The sequence below is a fragment of the Aquila chrysaetos genome, chromosome 3 (genome assembly GCF_900496995.4).
Source record: "Aquila chrysaetos chrysaetos chromosome 3, bAquChr1.4, whole genome shotgun sequence".
In the NCBI taxonomy this organism is placed as follows: Eukaryota; Metazoa; Chordata; class Aves; order Accipitriformes; family Accipitridae; genus Aquila; species Aquila chrysaetos.
Window position 1 is genome coordinate 21,835,966 of NC_044006.1, and position 20,652 is coordinate 21,856,617.

The 20,652-nt window shown below is 36.6% G+C and overlaps 1 protein-coding gene across 6 annotated transcripts in view; it reads right to left on the bottom strand.

The window, feature by feature from the left end:
• Positions 1 to 56: 56 nt before the first annotated feature.
• UBP1 (upstream binding protein 1) overlaps positions 57 to 20,652 on the bottom strand; it is a 38,875-nt gene continuing 18,279 nt past the window's right edge. Inside the window, exons 6-16 of one of the 6 annotated variants that reach the window (XM_041122349.1) lie at positions 18,796 to 18,948; positions 18,532 to 18,642; positions 17,875 to 17,982; positions 10,565 to 10,668; positions 9,686 to 9,740; positions 9,410 to 9,500; positions 6,405 to 6,495; positions 5,579 to 5,688; positions 4,015 to 4,157; positions 3,415 to 3,466; positions 57 to 1,946 (exon numbers count right to left, since the gene is read on the bottom strand). In XM_041122349.1, coding sequence (XP_040978283.1) covers positions 1,909 to 1,946; positions 3,415 to 3,466; positions 4,015 to 4,157; positions 5,579 to 5,688; positions 6,405 to 6,495; positions 9,410 to 9,500; positions 9,686 to 9,740; positions 10,565 to 10,668; positions 17,875 to 17,982; positions 18,532 to 18,642; positions 18,796 to 18,948 — 1,056 coding nt within the window. In that variant the 3' untranslated portion in view covers positions 57 to 1,908. Of the gene's footprint in view, positions 1,947 to 3,414; positions 3,467 to 4,014; positions 4,158 to 5,578; positions 5,689 to 6,404; positions 6,496 to 9,409; positions 9,504 to 9,685; positions 9,741 to 10,564; positions 10,669 to 17,874; positions 17,983 to 18,531; positions 18,643 to 18,795; positions 18,949 to 20,652 lie in introns of all 6 variants that reach the window. The other 5 variants (XM_030008617.1, XR_005932056.1, XM_041122351.1 and 2 more) reach the window with 5 other exon arrangements.

Genomic DNA, 20,652 nt, shown 5'->3' on the forward strand with positions numbered 1-20,652 from the left:
TCTTAACAACAGAAGTATCTCTAATGTGTTAGAAAGTAAACAAAAAGAAAAGCACATTTACAAAATTATTGAAAAACATTTATTATACTTAAATTGAAATGTGTACATCTTATTAAAAAACAAAAGCAATTTGCTGGTGCCATAATTTAATTCCAATTTCAAGTGAGCTGGACAAACTACTGTACAACTTTCAATATTCTTTAAAATTAGATATTTGGATACTTTCCAATCAAGGATTTTTCCATTTTTATAAAATATTTGGATTTGAATCTGGTGTGAGCTGAAAAGACACAAGTGTCAGTTCAAGAAAATACTAGGACCAAACAATACCCAAAGATGAACAACTTATAGGCAGAAATGTTTAAGTACATAAAATTTTACTTTCAGTGCAGAAAAAATAAGAACAGGAGAAAAACCCCTAGCTTTGATGAATTTAAATTTTCAAAATGCTACAGCTTTAAGAAGCTTTTCTGCTAAGCAGTTGAGCCAGTTATGAAAGAGAGGGAATGAAAAAATCAAAGTTGCTTTTCTACATGCTGTAGTAGGGTGTTTACGCTGAACACTGCAGCATAAAAAGCAAACTATTCCCAAGCTTTTAAGCCAGAGATCAAAGTGGAACTTTTCAAAGGCACAAAAGTGACAGCTATGATGCTGTCACTTAATGCCTTTTGAAATATTCCCCTCTAAGTACCTAACCAGTTGAAACTTAATGTTAACATAGGAAATGCTGTGCCCTGTCTTTACAAGAAATATCCAAAATACTGAAAAAGCACATTGCCTGTTTCAAAGAAAAGTAAATATTTGGTCACATGGAAGAGGCACTGTGACAGTTGTACAGTATGGATCAGAGGGTGAAAAAAAGGTCAACAGAAAAGTTAAGATACTTGTCCATAATAGCAACTACAGCAAGGCCTTTACCTGCTGGGAAGGAGGCTTAAATGGTGCACATTTAGTGTTTCTTAAGCAATTTATTCAATGTTGCTGAAAGCTATGACAGCCCTGTGGTGCCAGTGGGTCATCTTCCCTCATCAGCATAATTCCACTACGTCATAAAAGTCCACCTCTCACTGCTAGCATTTTTAAACCCACAATTTTACAAGCAAAGAGTTAAACTGCAGCAGTGTTCTGCAGAGAACCTAGGAAACTAAACATAAAGGATGCATAGGCAATTCTTTTCCATTAAGTTTGTTAAAGCAAAACACAATTACTTGGTACCCCATAGGATTTATATTAATTAATCCCTCCAATAAGGTACTATTGATAATGCAGTTTGCTGCATGCATATATTGCATCTGTCTAGGGCTTCTTAAAAGCCCTGTTCTGGCATTTACACTTCTTACATACACTCTTATACACAATTTACACAGGAAGCTGTTTTGACAGCTTTACTCTCAAAGACCTGACAACCTGATCACTATCAGCTTAACTACTCATCTCCACACAGATTAGTATGTGCTCTGCTAACATCAGAAAATAAAACCAGCATAAGGTACAAGCAAGTAATAGACAAACTGGCACAGAAAGGTAAATGCCCCAAAATAAGTTTACATTCATCTCCAACTGGATACAGGTAATAGAAAAGCAACAGCGCTTTGCTTCTAGAAACTGTATCTACTGGCCATAATTTGCCTTATTTTCAGTAAAGGGCAAGCACCTTTGCTTACATTGTCTTCCATGCCTGTACGTAAGCTGTCATGGCATTATACCTCCCTCTCATGAGGACACTTAGCTATGGCAGTGATAAGAAAGTTCACCTATCAAACAGCTCATTAGAAACATCATTTTGTGTTTTCAATATGAAACATCTTATACGGTGAAGTTAGATCCTAAGGTTTTGGATGATCTTCATAATCTTTAGGCAGGACTTAAAATTCTGCGTTGGAGTATCAGTCTAGCAATCATGTGACATCACTTCAAAATTATGTGGAAGCCTTCACCATTTTCAGCTGGAAAAGAGAAAAAAGTGTCAGTCTTTCATAAATAGAACCATAAATATACTAGCCAATGCACCAAAACACTGAAGTATGGACTTGGTTTTTACCATGTTGAAGCAGTTCATTCCTACTATGAAATCTTGAACTTGAAATGTGAAGTATCAGTAACTTGCTCGTCAGACTAAATGTGTGAAGAATAACTTTTAAAAATCCCTTTAGGTTGCAGTTATTTCTGAACTCTTCCTATTACACATTAAACCCACCTCATTTGACAGTGACAGTTAATATCATAGAAAGAAGTGAACTTCTGCAAGACCAATATAAATCCTTAGCATGTTTTTAATCATCTATTTTGTGATGCTCAGCCTTAAACTAGAAAGCCAAATGGAAACAGCGTTAAAAAAAATACCCTGTGGATTTTATGCTTAGAAGCTCGCAGGACGAACAAAAGGCTTAACAACCGAGACAAATGGGTCTCTAACAATCACTAACAACATGAATAGGTTTTGCAAAACAATTAGTTTCAAGTTAGGATGCTCATAAAGTGAAGCAGACTTTAAAAATACACCTCATCTATAGCAAAAACACAGCTTTTAAAAATTTCATACTTGTGCTGAACAAAAAGGTTATGATTAACAATTGGGAATTGGATCTTCAAAGTTGGGACAGTTTCTGTAGGTAAAGTTTGCACAGAGTCAAAGTTGTCCACCGATTATAGCAATTTCCTGGCACCTTTTACCAGAAGTAAACTGGACTCCTAAGAAAGCGTGGCATTAATCTGAAACACTAAAAGGGAGACTCACACCACCTACAGAGGACACCTGAACAACAATCTCAGTGGACTCAGGTTGGCGGCATCCCCGTTTAACTACATGCACAAAATGAAGATGGTTCCACCCGTCTGCTGACAGCATGGGGCAGGGAAGTTCAAGTCTACTAGTTGACGCTAAACAACAGTGTTACAAGAGCAAGTCACTGTTAGGCCGAGAAGACGCGCTGGAGCCTTCCCAGCAAAATGGCAACATCCCGTCTACAGCAGCAACCTACTCTGTTAACACTCGATTTCTGAATTTCAGAGGTACTACTGCCAGGACTTTAAAAATCTTTTTAATTATTTTGAAACCTCACCATTCTCAACAATTATTAACAGCAAGTACGGTTCAGTGACAGTTGACTGAATTTTAAATGAGGTTTGTTATTGAGCGCTGCACTGCTTCTGAACTGAAAGCTTAGAGAAAAGACTGAGGTGCTATGCAGAGGCTGAAAGGTCTGGCTGAGAGAGGAGGAACTCATGGGTATTTTCTGCTACTAGTGTGTGCAGGGGTTTTTTGGGGGTTTTTTTTTTTTGGCAAGTCCGCTGTTACTCTTTGCTTGGGAAAGTCTTATTAGGATAGTATTCTGCTTTAAAGAAGGCTCCTTGGTAGAATAAACAAGACTGTTTAAACAAGAATAAAATAGACTGCCAGAAAAGACACTGTACCTTTTATTGTGGTGAATAAGAAACAACTCTCATCTTGAAAGTTCTGAACCATCTACCAAAAAAAAAAAAAAAGTTTTGAAACCCTCCTGAGTATGACCAATGCAAAACCCAAATACATCAGATATTAAACAGCCTTTTATAAGTAATTGCGTATTTCTGCAAGTGACAAGCAGATACCAAATTAAATTAAAATACGTTACTGTCAAAATACTGCTTGTTGTGACAACCAGTTGGCAGCCTATTACTGTTGGCTGTGTTTCTGGAACTCTAAATATGCATAGCAGATGCTTGAATAAGCAGAGTTCAACAGTATTTAAACACTCCCTGCCTTTGGGCATGTTCAAAATAAACACATACTAATTACTGCAGCATCTCAGAACTATATAGACCAGTTGCCTTTGTCATCTCATATTTGTATTTATTCAAGTAAAGGAAGAATGACATTTAAAGGATCCTTCTGCTCATTTTAATGTAAAGGAAAAAATACTAGGTTGCATTATCAAACAGAAAAAAACACTAATAAAGAAGCAAGCATAAGAAAATCCTCCATTCAATTTAATTCATAAATAAAATCTGTCATGAAAATAAAACTTCCATTACCTGATCACTAACAAGAATGTGGATACCTGTGGGACCCTGTCTGTAAACCTGGTTGATCTGATGCAAAGGAATATTAAATGCCAGAGCAAGCTTGCGTGTGACTTCTGAGGCTACCATTTCTTCTAAGTAGATTGCATGATAAACTACAAGAAAAAAAAAATTATTTACGTAAGCATGGTACTAACTGATAACAAGTAACTATATGAAAAAAAATCCGTATTTGCTTATACCCCAGCTTTAAAAAATTTTAAAAGCTAAAAACCTTTACTTTACTCTCCCCCTGCTCTCACTGAGAAGCATGAACTGCCATGACTTTTCTTTCAAGGTGAAGTCATAAGCACAACTCTCTGACAAGGGGGAGACTTCTATTTGCCCTGATACTGAAGGCAACTTCCACATTTTTTTCCCATATCCTGCACAAAAAGGCATAGTCATGTCAAACAGACTTAAATGGATCTTTAGAGAATCACCTAAAGATGACTTGGGAGGTATTCTGGACTGTCTCAAAAGAAGCAGGTAATACATGTAAAGACTTACACTACTGCACTGTTGCTTCAAATAGGGATGGAGATTTTTTTTTTTTGGTAAAGTCTTTTCCAACTCTCTGAATAAATTTCCTACAGATCATCTCAGAGCTGAAGGGCGGTGAGGGAGAAAATACAACACAGCAAACAAGCTGAACAGTAAGACAAAGTAGCTATTCAGTTTGATGCTGTATTTACAGTTCTGTAGCTTTATTTAATAGTGCTAGAAGCCCTTGGCAGCTCCATTTTTGCACATTATTCTGTCCCAAACCAAAGACTGAAGATATCCAGAGGGAAAAAATATGTATTTGGTAGTATCCTATTTACAGATCCTCCTCCACTTCAATTCTCACATGGAAAATACACAACTACTATTACAGCCGCAGCCTATATGGATTTCAGTTGGTTGGGGAGGGAGGTGTCTCCACTCAAAGCCAAGAGCAAGAAAAGAATCATTTCAACTAGCTCCATTCTCTTAATTGTAAGATTGACATGAATTTACAATTAAATAGTAAGTTCCCATCTGTGTTGAAACAACAGCTATCTTCTCAGGAAAATAATACTAAAATCATGAGCCCATACACTGCTTGGCTGTTTTTCCTCATCCAAGCTCTACCAGTTTTAGTTCAGCTGCACAGAAAATGACAGCAAAACCTAACAGAAAATGGGAAAGAGTTGAAGTGTTTTATTTCCACGTAGCTTTTGCATGCACCTGCATTTATCTGGTTAATACCTTGTCTGTAACAACAGTTAGCACAGCTAATTTGAGAGCTTCTTAATTAATTACCACGTAACTGCAGTTAGTTTTATCAATGGACTGAAAAAAATCAGTGATTTCACCCTGAGAGGTTTTAAGGTTCTGTTCGCCCCGTGCAGTTTTAAAACAGCAATGTTGTTCTGAATACAACTTCCTGTGGTTTCTTGGTACACCAGAAACAGAAATTCAGCCTCTTCACTATTCTTTTTTCCTTCCCACCTATCTCGGTTTAGACTTTTTAAGACACAGAAATGGTATGCTGAGACACCCCTATGCGCCATACCATATATTGCACCGTTGCTGCTATCACCATTGCCTGCATCTTGTCTTTCCAGTTGTATGCTCCTTAATGGCTCCTGACAGACATAGATTGTTAAACGGGGCCTAACAGACCTGCAATTCAAAGAAATCACACATCAGAGAAATGGTTGCTTGCCCTGGAAATACAGAAACTGATATGCCACGGATGTAGATTTGTTATGCTAATAGTACACTTGAAATGTTTTCTTTCACTGACCAAAAAAAAAAAAAAAAAAAAAAAAAATAATATAATGGTAAGTTGTCTCTCAGACGCTACTGCATTTAAACAAAATTTCAATTGATTCCGAGTTCATCAAGATGCTGCTTGTTGAAATCCTGGAACTTAACTACTGAGTAACGATGACAGTTCTTATAAAGGTCAATGGTAACAAATACCCATTTCAGTCAGAATCAGATACATCAACTGGGATGCTGGCTGTGTTAGCACTCAACACTTGTACCCTCAAAAAGCCTCAGGTTGTTCTTAGCTCCCCTAAATGAGAAGTTTTGTGTCTTGGCAACAAATCCACCAGTTTCCAAGAAATCGGCAGTGCCCAGCTGCACTGGTACCAGTGTTGCAGCCTACCTGTGAAGTTGTCAGTGCCTGCATGTCATCTGGGGTCTGCCCTGAAGGCATACACGGGAGAGAGGCTCTTGTTAAACATACTGCTGCCAAGTCCCAACAGAGCTCACACAGCCATTGAGGCCCATCCTGAGACTGACTTCCCAGATCTCCTGAATCTAAGGACGGGGGATTCTAGTAAATTACAGAAAAAAACCCCACTCAACCTCACAATTCAACATACTACCTGGATTTCAGTGCATTATATAGCCGAATTCCATCGGCTGGACCACAGATTTGTACCAGATCTTCTCTTGTCAGCTTTAATAAATCAGCACCTGGAGAAACACATGAGGATTTTATGAAGATTATTTTAGAACAGCTATACTTTTTAAAATAAGTTGTATGTTCATTTAAACCAAGAATAACAAACTCCACCATTATAAAAATAGAATCCTGCAAACACAAACAAGCAAGTAAAATTTAGAATAGGCACTAGCTAGCACTAAGAAAAAATGACCCGTTTTCCAAACATGGTTAGTTTCACTCAATGGCATCGATGTCTTTGAAAAAGTACAAAGTCTGCAAGGCACACAATTTCTGAAGGGACAGATGACTGTTCTATATCCCAACAATGGCTTAAATTACTCCAAGTTTTAACTGACACCCAGGTTAGTGTATTTTAAAACACACACAAAATACAGAGCAAAGATATCTGACAGTTTCTCACTCAAGGAATCATCCCAGGCATTCAACTAATACATATATCCTCTATGCAATTAAGTTACTACAACGCCCTCATTTATAGAAGGTACTGCTAAAGGCTGGCATAACTAAAGCAGTGTGGGGTGAATCTGGGTTGTGGGATATTTCCATCCAAAAGCAGGTTTGTTTGGTTTTTTTTAAATGATCCTGGGAATATGTGATCTGTGAAAACAACTGCTTCCCAGAACATTTACTTTAGAAAAGGAAGCTTTAATAAAAGATACTAAGAAGATCTAAACACGGAATGGAAGGAAAGATCCTTCTTAGAAGCAGCATGGGTGTCAACAAAGAAAAAAACAGTCTGAAAAATCAGTTGCTGTAATAGAGGAGTGGGAGGACAGGAAAAAAAAGATGGTCTGTTTGTGAAAATGTTCCACAGACGATCTAGAAATGCATAGGTAAAAGCCAGCAAAAGTAATTTGTCATCATAGCCTTTAAATACTGTAATTAAAAAAAAAAACACCACACCAGAGGAAGTATAATAAAAGCTACATACACTACACCTCTTGCTTCAAAGAAAAACCTATCAGCCAGCTAGTATTTGACTTCTGTAAACATATAAAGATAAAAATGAAAAAGAAGAACTACTTTAAAGGTTTTCCAAGAGTCTTTGTCAGGAATTTGGTATTAAAGTATTATGATTGCTAAGCTTTCTCAGGAAACAAGAAGCACAGATCAAAAGCTAACCAGCAGCAAAAGAATAAATGGTCAGTTTCCAACCCTGCAAGGGTTGACAATAAAATATTGTGCTTTTCCATTAGGTCCATGGTATTTAAAATAAAAGCATCATCTCCTTGATTAAGGAGCCTTAGCGTGTCAGTCTTGATGAGCTGGTAGATGCTGTTGGTTCAGGGGAAGCTTGCGGCAGTACTGTCCACTGAGGTACAACAACAGGTTGTTCTGCTAGGAGTACTGAGTCACGCTGAGGAGGGAAAGCCAGGATGGCAGTAATTTATTGCTGAGATTACTAGTAGTGCCAAGTGGTTCTTACACATTATATATGTTATTTTGGCCTTTTTTTTCCTCAAATAAATCATGTTCTTATGTGCCAAAAGCTGCAGTTTTTCTAGAGGCCTCATTACCATCTCAAGGTCTGGTCAATTTTTATTTGGAGAAGTCGGACCACCTGTGCATAGGAAAACACCGTGGAGCCCTGGTGTCTCAAAATTTTAGTTATTTTTATATTACTATATTATTATTAGCACTAGTTTACAAAATTTTAGTTACTTCTGCCCATATTGATGTCACCAGAACTATACATAATAATTTTTATGAACACCATGTTTCCATGCTGTTTGCTGAGAAAGGTACTGCAAAATAGTGGCTCATACATTAGTGAGATTGCAGAATTTCCTTTCTCAGGGTTGGATGACACCCTCACAGCTTGTTCAGAGAGACTAAATGTGAGCTCATTTCTCAGAATTTGTATATCCTAGCAGAAAACAGTACGAATTTTAGGCAGAAAACATTAGGCAGCCGCAAACATAATTAAGTAGCTACAGAAAAGACAAAGCTTCGAGTCTTGCAGATTTCAACAACGCCACATTAGAGAAGCTGTACTTTCAGGGCACTGCAATCCTTACTAGATTGAATTAGGGAAACATGATCTCAACCAGGGAAGATGCCTGACAGAAAGGGAATTCTGGCAGAAGCATGAACTAAGCAAAGAGGCAGAGAGCAGGCATCATTCATCATATTCTCCCCATCATGTGTCACCAAAGAAAACGGAGAAGGAATTTTACTCATGGTGTGTACTGTGTCATCCCACCTGTTGCACAATTACATGGAAGATTAAAGAAGCAAACAGCAAAACACAGCCCCAGCTAGTGCATCTATTGCCATTTCGTGCTCCCATACACATAGTGGAAACTACACTGACAGACATTTAAGGAAGAGCAATCAGACATTCTGCTGAAATGAAAAAAATTAGACAAATACACGTAGGTAAAGGAATTCTGTTGCATGGGACTGAAGCAGAGTTTGAAACAAAAAAGTATTTGCCATTTCTGTGAATAAGACAACTATTCACAGCTTCAGAGTTTTAAAGAATGAAAGCTTCGTATACTACAATTAAATCTAACTTCTACAAAAAGATCTAACATGGGGCAGATGTTAGCAATTTCTTGCACTTTGAGATCATTGCATGCTGGCTGCCGTCAGGAAACAGCAGAGCAAAACAGACAGCCTGCTGGTCTGACTCACCAAATTCACTCATTTTTCTCAAAGGACTTATCAAGGTCAAAGTGATTTTGCAAACTATCGTCAGGAAAAAAGAACCTAGCTTTGTTTTGGGGTCTTAGGGTGAATTTGTGCACAACAAACTATAAAAAAAAATGCCTTCCAATGCAAATTGAACAAATTAATAAGCGATTTAGTAAATTACAATAAATATCAATGCCATATTGTTTTAAGAGAATTATTTTTGCACACAAAACTTGCCGACTAACACAAAGAAAGACTCTAAATAAAAAAGTAAACCATAGATACCTGAGAAATTTGAAAAAAGCCTTGTATAGGTAGAGAATCTATGCTTGAGCAACCACTGCTGAGTTTCCTGGATTGTGGCTGAAGGATGAAGCTGCTGTAAGAAACAAGATTGTATATGATAATTTGGATATTAAAAAAAACCCCCAACCATTAAAAAAATCTCCCTCAGTTAAAAACTTCCTCAGTACCTATTGTTATCAAGGTATGTATAAATCAAATATTCTGACACAAATATACAAATATGGCCATGATCAATACCAGAAAGCAAACACTCACATCTCCAGACCCTTGAGAGGTTCCATCTCCTTGATGATTTGGGGAGGAAGAATTGCTACGATAAAAAAAACCAAAGTATTACTAGGATTTTATTAAGCAAAATATTTAAGCATTGCTGAAAAATAACTTGAAATTCTCAAAAGCATAAATATCACCTTTGAAAGACAAATTAAATGCTGCATAGAGTGAAACGTAAGTTAAACTCAAGAGAAAGATCATCACACTTCAATATGCAAGTAATCTGTTTTCTGTTCTGTGTATTCTTTATCAGCTGGAGAAGCAGCTTTACCAATACTGACGGGAAGTTATATGGGCACTTAACTGTCTTAAAGGGTGACTGAGGAAGAGGTAGTAAAATACAAGGCAAGCAAACCAAAAGTATATAGACCAGACAATACCACTGTAAATCATTCCTTGATCACCCAAGTTTGATTACAGTAGTTTAATTAATGCCTCAATACAAAATGTTTTTACCAATACAATTTCTGTTGAAAAGCTTGTGAAGATTATTGTTGGGTTTTTTTCTTGCAAATTACATGAACTGTTTATGAGGGGAACGAAGACTGTTCCTACTGAAAAAGGCTAAATAGTTTCCATAGACAAGGACTAAACTGGAATGGTTAAAAGGTAAAGTATTTGCTATACAACAAAGGACAAGAAGAAAAGTTTTCAACAACATACAGTAAGAGAAGCAGAAGTAATTACATTATAATTGAATCACATGATGTCAGTGTCAAACTCTGAAATAAATATATAGGTCAAAACAATCTCTCACTCCCCAGTGGAACCAGAAAACAGTTGCATTTACTCAGAAAACACCTCTGAATAAGCCTGATTTTAAAATGTTACCTTTAATTAGGGTACAGAAAAGAAACCTACCTGTCTGGGACACTGTAGGTATTATGTTGAGCAGAGGTAAAAGTTGGAGCAGGAGTAGGACTGTTGTTTACAAATGTTGTAGGAGTATCAGGCCAGGGTGAGCACTGAAGATAAAGAATTAAAACTTAAGTTTCTCTTGACAATATGTTTTTTACTCTGATGCACACTCGTTTCATTTAAAGCCAGGGTTTTATCCACAGAGAATTTTGATTTGTAATTCCAAATAAAGATTCCCTCCATCTCACACATTACATGCAGATACTCCAGGTAAAAATCAGTTCTGTTTTATCTTGTTCTTTCATGAAGACTCCTATTTATACTGTCTTCTGTTAACGAAATGAAGGTATTAGTGGTGGAACTGACAGAAGACCTGTACAGATTACTGAGTTTAAAACCAACCAACCAACCCACCCCAAACCATCTGCTGAAAAAACTTCTTTCATCCTAAAAGGGATGAAGGGGTTGTTTAAACTGCAGGTATCATGACTTGACAATAGGTGTTCAGCAATAGTAAGTAAAACTATGAAGCTAGATTTCACCTTGTAGATAAATTTAATGTATCTGCCCTGACGGAAATTAAATACAAATGGCATTTTCAGTAGAAATTTTGTGAATTGAAAATTTTTATTAATTTACTGCAGGACTAAAATGATGCTTACATGTACTGCTTTCTCTAAACTGCTTGGTAAACTGGAATTTTATACACAAATTTAAGTCATCACAGGTGTATGATGAGCTAGCTGACCAATTTAGTCAGTCTTTTGGGGATTTTTTTTTTTTTAACCCATCATGATAAAGCCCTTCAAAACGAGACTAGCTTTTAGTGTTTCCAATACCATTACAAATCCAGTATTTTAAAGAAAAATAAAAACCAAGCAGATTTTGGTATGTTCAAAGACAGACAGACAGGATTAAAACAAGCAAGTTGTCCAAGATAAAGTAAGCTAAGACCATGCCTGTTAAAACAACAAAGATTTCCGATATACTTATCATGCACCAGCTAAATACCCTGTAAGGAAATTTCCAGAGTTATATCATAACCCTGGGGTAGAGGGTGGGGCTGGAGGAGGAGGGAGGGGAACAAGTATGACCTAGTAGTAACGGAAACATGTTTCAACGATTTCGTGTTGAAAGACCCTTTCACTATCTGGGGGAAACAGTAAATGACTGCAACACCAGCTGAAATCTTCTGTAAAACAGTTAACAACATTTCTGTGCTGGACTCCAGTCTTCACGTGGAGTAAGATTGCAAGTTACTCAGCATGGTGCATATAATTTAAAAAAAAAAAAAAAAAAAAAAAAAAAAAGTTTTGCATGCCAATAGCTTAAAAATTAGGAAATTCTTCATCTGTCCGAGATCTGATTCAGATCAGCATTTTCACTAGCTGCTGTGTACACACTGCCTTTGATTACATAGACTACAAACAGTGCCATCCACACAAAACATGCTCTTCTATGACCTTCTAGCATTACCCACTCTTCCTCCTATTCTGTATATTCCCATCTGTTGTTTCTCTTCTCGAGCTCATTTTAAGATTAATCTCAAAGATGTTACATTACAATAGGTAGTTAAAATCGGCCTTCATTCCCCAATTATATGGTCCAAAGCCATAATTTTAAAATAAAAGCTCAACACAATAATGTTAACTTTGTTCTTCTGAAATACTTTGCAAGCGTAATTAATTTTCTTTAATTTTCTGACATTCTCTCCCTAAATTTTAAATGCAAGGTGTTTATCTGGACACACAGATACAAGCTGTACATCCTCAGCCACTCTTCCATTACAAGATTCTGTTCAGCATATATTTAAATTCAGGGGCAGGGAAGAATGCATTGGTGTTGGAGAACAGCTTTTGAGCCCCTCCCAAGGCATGTACTGCAGTTAATGTTTCTGTCCTTTAAACCCAGCTGAAGTTGTTCACAACAAAACTCTGAGTTTAAATGCAGGAAGCACATTTGAGATATTTAGAAAAAGAAAATCCCAAACCAAAGCAAGTAAAAAGAAAATCCCAACCCAAAACATGTAGCCTTTCTCCTCCTAGACACACACTTTCCTACCTTGCCTCCTCTTCCAGCAAAAATGTTACTAACTATCCACTGAGACTGAATCAGTTGGTTAAAAAAAAAAAAAAACAAAAAACCAGAAAGGGAAGAAAAAAGGTAGTAGTATTAGTAATTATACTACTACTGCAACATGCCTATTAGCTCAGTTCTCCCTTCTTCTGTCTTACAGGTTGTGGAGGGAGAAAAAGAGTATTTGAGCACTGAGATACTTAATTCTGAAAGGTTCAAGGAACAAGAAAGCCTAGCATTAGAAAAAAAAAAAAAGGCAACAGAATATATTCTTCCAGCATCTTCTCACAATTAACCCGAGCTGCTTATGCTTTTGGAATCACTCACATGCACAACTGTCCCTCACTTCGCAAACCCATCAGGTTCAAAAACAGGATTAGACGAATGCCTGGGCATCAAATCCATTAACACTAAAAAGACTAAGCAGGGATGTTCTTTCTAACATCCTGCAGGACAATTCTGGACACTGCAGGGTTACAAGGGGAAGGGATCACAGAAAGCAGCACGGCTTCCCTGAAACAGCATGAGCAATTGCCACTGCAGGGGACAGAGCACTGGACTTTACAGACTCGTGGTCTGATCAATCGGGATGTTTCTTATATTCTTAAGCCCAAAACTGAGTTAACCAAAGGACATTTGGCAAGCTAATGATTCTAATACAGAAGTCCCTGGCCATTGGACGTAAACTTAGAAAAATGTCACTCTAACAAGGAAGCAACCAACTCTGTAAAAAGCCATCACAGAGCAGAAAAAAAGATTGGCATTGTATCTTTACCTGTAATGAACAATGAATATATACTGGTGAATTTTCAAATAAGTTGTTTTTGAGGTCTCAAGACTAACTGCCCTCCATTACTAGTACACTGATACAATACTACCAATACAACTGTACTCCGGAAATTATGCCTTAATTTCCAAACACTGATTAATTCTTGAAAAGGAGAAAATTTATTTTGGTTTCAGATCTTTAATATTCTTCTGCATAGGCTGTGAATAAAGTTATAAAGCGTTAGCCAATGGTTTTACTGAGTAAAAAAGGAAGATAGGAAATTTTTCTAAGTATGACTTTTCAGACTCAGGATATTTAGCATTTAAGCTCAGAACGTTCCTAACATCTGAAGAATTGCAAAAACTCAAGTTATCTTAAGCCACTGTTTAATGTCATTTCCATTCCTACTTCCAATCTACCTAAATCTGCCCAAATTCATGCTTTACAACAGAGTAAAACTGAACATTGGCGAAGAACTCCATACTATACTCAAATACCAAATCAACATGAAAACAAAACGTACGTTCTCCAAATTTGGCTTATTATACTTGGGCACACAGCATCATCTTTAGACAACAGGGCAGCAATTTTATTACACATGGGACAGAGCTTTTTCAAGGAACCTATAAAATACAGGGTTCTTGCCCCCAACAACAGTTGTTATGGGCAAAAGCAAAAAATTTCTGCTCGTATGGACTTAATTATTCTGAATGCAGAAGTAAAGAAGTTATTCCCAACATGTGAAGTCACCCACATTACGTATCCTGTATGCTACTGATACTGCTATATGAAGTATAGATAGATGTAAGGAAAAACAAATTGAAGAAGTACTATAGGCTTACGTTACTAAATTAGTTTTGCTCCAGCTCCACTTTCTGACTCTCATAGCCTCCAGAAGGTTTTATACTCTAAATTTAAGCCACTTAAATATTTTCTGTAACTTCTGCACCAATCTTTCACATCCAAAACTTAATGTTCCAATTTATTTCAAGGCCTATACCTGGAAGTCTTCTAACTTCCATGTGCCCTATAATCAGTTCTATCTGCCAAAAAATGACAACTTGACTAAGTTTATTCAAATTGTAGCTTTATATAGTCTAGCTTGTGACATACAATATATACTAAAACAAAAATCAACCAAGATACTGCAGACAGAAAAAAGTGCAAAGACCCAACTATCACAGTACAAACTTGCCCCCTTTTTCAAATTAAAAGCAGGAGAAAGAATCTGGTGGGGGTTTTTTCTCTTCTTCCTTAGATAAGCTCTAGTTTCATTATATTTGGAAAAGAGGAAAAAATAAAGTGCCTCCTTCATAAAATGGCCCCTGGATGAAGGTCACCTGTACATAAACATCCACTCTGAGGTCCAGAAGGCAGTGTTAAGTTTGTAGCCTTTTACAGAAGAAAAATCAATGCTCCATAGCACCAGAGAAAGTCTTAACAAGTAGTTAACTATGCATCTGTCTGTCTGGAAAATGCTGAGATAAATACTGCAGAAATTGCAGTGAATGCACCGAATTTTGAAACATCAGATGAATAAAAATGAATAATGGAAAAGTATCTAGATGGCATTCTTATGAAAATGAATGAGAAGGAAAAGATGGGTGATGGTAATTAGAAAAAAATTCTCTGTGTCTTCAGAAAGGATAGGAGAAGAGCAGAGCAAGAATGACCATTCAGAAAGGAAGGTTCACCAAACTCCTTGTATTGTGTTAGAATCCCATACGAATTAAATTGGAAAGAAAAGATATTAGATTCAACGTTTCCTGAAGGAAGCACAGTAAGAAACCAATCTGTCCAAATCAGCTTGTGGCTGAGCTGGAAGAAATCATATGGGGTGGGGGAAGAAACAAAATTAGCAATACCCAGCAAATAGAACAGCAGAATCTTGGAGGGGAAAAATGAAAAAGCCAACATACAAAATGAGGTGCAAAAAGCAAGGAACAAAAAAGATAGCCTATATAATAGGTTAGGTGTAGGAGGAAGATAACAATACCCAGCTTTAAAAAGGAAGAGAACTATAGATTGGATCAACCTAAATTTCTGGAATTCAAGAAAAGATAACAAAAACCTATTTCTGGGCATCTAGGAAGCCACACTGGCTATGTAACAGCCAACACTCTCAACTTTGTCAAGAAAAACACACTCCAAACAATCCTGTTTTCCTTCTGTAACGGAACCACAGTTCCTAGGACATGTGAAGTACAAGATTCATCATATATAAAGACCTAGTATGTAGAACAGTGTCAATTCTCATACTTAAAAGTAGGTCTTTAATTTTTGTGTCTAAGCCTCCCTGTGATGGCTGTACTGTACATATGGTACATTTGATCTGCACATATGAACAGCCAATCCGTCTGATGGCTATGTTTGGGAGGACAGATTTGCAAGGACAGAATTGCTCTAAGTAGAAACATGCATCATCCCCAGTCCATATTTACACGGCCCACAAAAATAAGCCTGTCTGGTGACAAGAGAAAAAGGCTGACGAGTTGGCCTTCAAGCTGTAGATCACACAACCCTTTTCTAGATCAAGCAAACAATTTGTACACTCAACTTACATAGTTAAAAGTAGTACTTAATGAGTCTTTAGTGACTACCAAGGTTTCACTATGGATACAGCAAAAATAGTGTTTCATGGTATTTTTTATGGGCTTAGTGATTTCTAATAATTTGCTAATTATAAAGATCATTGTCATGATGGAACAGGTTATGTGTTAAATCTGCAGATGATACCAAGTTAGCAATGCTGAAAGCATTTCATCTTACAGGAATAAAACTCAAAATGGTCTCAACAAACTGACCAAATGATCTCAAGATAGAATTGTATTAAAGGCAAATGCAAAACAGGAGTAGTCAGTGGCACAATTAAGAGAAGTGGAAAGCTGTACATAGCTGTTATTCCAAAATAGTGTGTAGGTCATCCTTCACCCCAAGCAAGAAGTGAAGAAATAAACACACACACACACACACTCTCCTTTGTGTCCTTTGTGAAAGGCACTAATACTACCTGTCCTACCTCAATTTTTCTTCACTACAATTAAGGTAATGCTGCCATTCATAGAAGCTTAGTATTCCAAAAGATTGTTAAGTTAAGAACAGGTTAGACAACTTTCAGTTATCATTTGGCTACAGTTTGTCCTACTCTGGGCAAGGGATTTGTCATATATTTTAAAGATACCTTTTTCTATTATTCTTCCTATAAGCAATAATCATTCAATGAAGTATTTACAACAACAGAAAGAGAAGAGAGCGGGGTGGGGGGGTGAGGGTGCAGAAAGTAGAAATCCCTCCAAGGACCAGCTTCAAAAGATGCTTCAGTCGTGCTTTATAAGGGAAAGTGATAAAATCCTGTTTTCTCTTGTACCTCCTGCCTCCAAGCAGGGCCATTTGGAACAAATTAAAGAATGTCTGCATTGCCAAAAATTGCTGAAGGTGCATCTTAAAAGAAAGAAAAAAAAAAAAAACCCCCAACAACCAAGAATAACAGTAGGTAAATTTAGACAGCTCAGTGCTTAAAATAGTTTTGGGGGGTAAAAAAAATCCCCAGAAGAACCCATCTTTCTTAATATTGTTTTTTCCCTCCTGCCCAGTTCCACCGTTTATAAACAACAAGAGGCATCCACTGAAGTACTTTATAACCTAAACCTTATACATCACTTTCACAGATCATAAATACAAACTAAATAATGTCTGAGGGACAATGTCTGCTGGGAAAGAGCTGTCAGCACAATACGCCTGTTCAAAGAACAGTCAAATAATTGTCTTCCACAGTCACATCATTAATTGACATTTAAACTTGCCAAATGGAAGACGCAGGATTGTTTCTCATCTGAAAAATGTAACGTCTCAATGATATTCACCTTAAGAAACAGCATTTAAGAAATCTAAAATGCTAACCCTTGACAGGAAGAGTGCGCAGGATATACGTTAGATTCATTTTGGGGGCACATACAGGGGTTAGTGTACACGTATAATGAAGATGTGCTGACTCTTCTGAACTGCGTGAAACCTGCTTGAAGTACAATATGTAGATGGCTAAAGGAAAAAATCAGTACCTAACGATCAACGATCTGCAACACTACATGGCGTTTTAAAAATACTGATGTACATGGAAACTTATATTGAATGTAAGTACAAATACGGAACAAAACACTGAATTCCACTGTTCTTACTTCCACTAGTTACACACATACAGGAAAGCAAAAGGCTACTTCATTTAAAGTCGCATAAATGGAAAGCTCTTGACTTTTAAAAGTTACACAGTCCCTCTGCAACAGTTTAAGTGTTAGATTTAGGAAGGATTCCTTTGCTGAAAACAAACATGGAGTAATTGGTATACATAAAAGTGAATAAAATTAAGACACAGCAATCAAAATATTTTTACTTTATATAATGGAAGTTTCTCCTATATCTAACACTGCACAAGGTATCTTGCACAATGAAAAGGTAAGCAGAAGTCCCTTACACTGCCTCGCTTTGCCAGAGAATCACCGTAGTCTGCTGGCAAAGTCCGCTTGCTGGACTTTTTCTGCTCATGTTCAACTGCATCTTCAATTATAGGCTCAAGCCTCATCTGGACAAACACCAAAGATTTGGATCAATTTCTTTTCATTATACAGTGAGGAAAGATCTAAAAGCCTTGTAAAAACTTCTGAAATCTTTAGAAAACTGCATAGAACTCACTGATGGTTAAATAAAAAGGAAACGCAAAAACCTACTGAGGCTCTGGCCTTAAATTCAGTAATCTCCAAAAAATAGACTTTGAAGCTCATATTTGGCACATAATTAAATTCTAGGTTCCCCCCTCTTTTTTTTTTTTCTGTTCAGCTGCAACGTTTTTAGATCTGTACGAAAAGACTTGCTCTAGGGTTCAGTACAGTCAGTCAAATAGTGTTCAATCTTAGTGTGCTTTAATACAAGCATCTATGGAGTATCTAAATGAAAGCTTACTAAACAAAATCTTAAAATTTAATGTTGCTGTTCACTGGACAGGTTTGTCAAATAAAAAGCTTATCTTTGCGTAGAACTAATTGTTCCCCAACCCTTCCAAGACTGCAGCTAAGTAAGATGCTGTACCTATGTATTTTCTCCTCAGTCAGCAGATGCAATTCTATTTTGTTACCTCTGTAAGAACTGTGGTGTCATATGAAGGCTGATATTTTTCTTTTTCATGTGCAGTTCGCTTTTCCATCTTTTCTCTGTCTGTTTTCTGTTTCCTGTCTGCTCCTTTTGGCTAAAAATGAACAGTTACATGAACAAGAACGCAAGTGGAAAATGGTTTTATAATTGAAATCTGATCTGAGAAGTCAAGCAGTAATATAAAGATGTCCCCCATCTTTATAAGAGCTTCTGAGAGACTTATTAAGGTTCTGTTTTCTACTGTTACCTTAAAAACTTTGATTTGACAACTGGCTGAATGCAGATGATCTGTATATTCTCCATTTTCAGTCTGTTTAAAAGTGTCAACCTGAATCCTAAAAGGAACTCCTTTCTCTCCTCCATGTTTACGAGGGGTAAATTCAGTGCTGATACAATGTACCTGAAAAAAAAAAAAAAAAAAGGACCCTCAAAAGTATTCTAAACATAAATTGTATTATGTGTTACCAACATCATACAAATTTTCTAAGGATAAGAAACAAATTACCCAGCCTATCTGAGGACCAATCTGCATAAACTAACATTTCATTCCTTTTCATGCCCACATGTAAATGAAGCCAGAAACTTTACACTTGAGCTGACAGGGAAGAGGGGAAACAAGCGAGTGTGTCATCAAAACTCTCCAAAAAGCAGAAGTCATTATAGATTTTTATTAAATGAGAACTTGCTGGATCTTAAGAAAAATGTATGTGGATGACAACTATATCTATGAATATAGCAAAAACTTTTTCAAGATACTATTGTCCAATGCATTCTAGCTAGAATAAACTTCAGAGTTACTTGGAACAAATATTACCAAAGCTATAGAAGGTCACTGACTGGAAGAGTTTTTTAATCTCATGTGAAATCAGGGTATTTTCAAATATGCCCAACTTCCTATAAAAGTCAGCAGACTTTTTAATCAGCATGTAATTGCCTCAAGTGCTACATCAGAATGAAGACTGGGTTTACAAGCTAGAAATACCCCTAAAAGATATCTACGGAGAAAATCAGCATAACAGAAAGAGTTATGATGAATTTCACTGGACAGTGCTCCCAATTTTTTTTGCTTCCTCATGGAATTTTAAGCAAGCCGAGCACCATGGACACCTTGCATTCTCAATGTCTACAATACTATCTTTTTATTTCCTATGGTCATCAACAACAGAGAACCACAGACTAGAAATTGAAGCTTTAAGTGTGTAATCAGTGCCACTATGCTGTGTTCTCTAGCCTTTAGAATAAGTGAACTACACTTGCATAATAAGAATCAGTTCCATTTTCAGTCAGTCTGTTATCACTTCTTCTAAGGAAGTGCATAAACAAAAATATTCAATAGTTTATCTCACTCTTCCTCAAGTAGACTACATTTTAGTAATTATGTAATTCTTACTAGAAAAAGTGCCTTTGATTGTACAAGATCAAAGTTAATATACTGACAATATGGAATTTAACCTATTTTGGCAGCCTCAGTAAGAAACGCTGCTACCTCAAACTTTATACCTATACCTTTTTATTTTGTAATAAAAACAGATCTGAGACAAAAGTAAGCTAAAAATTCCAATGCAAAACTGAACATTCTATCTGAATAATTTCCAGAGAAAGCATGTTCAATTGCCCTGAGTATCAAATACATAAATAATAAAAATCCCACTACAAGGAAGCCTATTGACATAGTAAGAAACACCTTTGAATGTCTGATTTAAAACCCTCTTTGTAGCACATTATTTTTCATTTTATATCCTCAAGCCAAGCCTCTGCTGAAGCTCACCACTAGGAGTGGGCCTCTCAACTAAAAAATAAAAAAAAGTAGTAGTGACAGTTATTTAGAGGGATATAAATTAATTCTAATAGTCCGTATCACTAAATATTTTAACCATGACAGCTTTCTTCAAAGAGCTTTTTGAAAGCCTTTTATTTAAATTGTTTTTAAAAGATGCTTTATAAACCCAAATCAAGTTGAAAAATCTAACCAGGGACCATTATAGAACTATGAACCTGTGTTTTTTACAAAGCTGGTGTTTAACGGCTTTCCCACAAATAAGAAACCGAGAAACTTCATAGTGCAACTATACTACTGTTTGTGACCTGAAAGGCACCAAACACA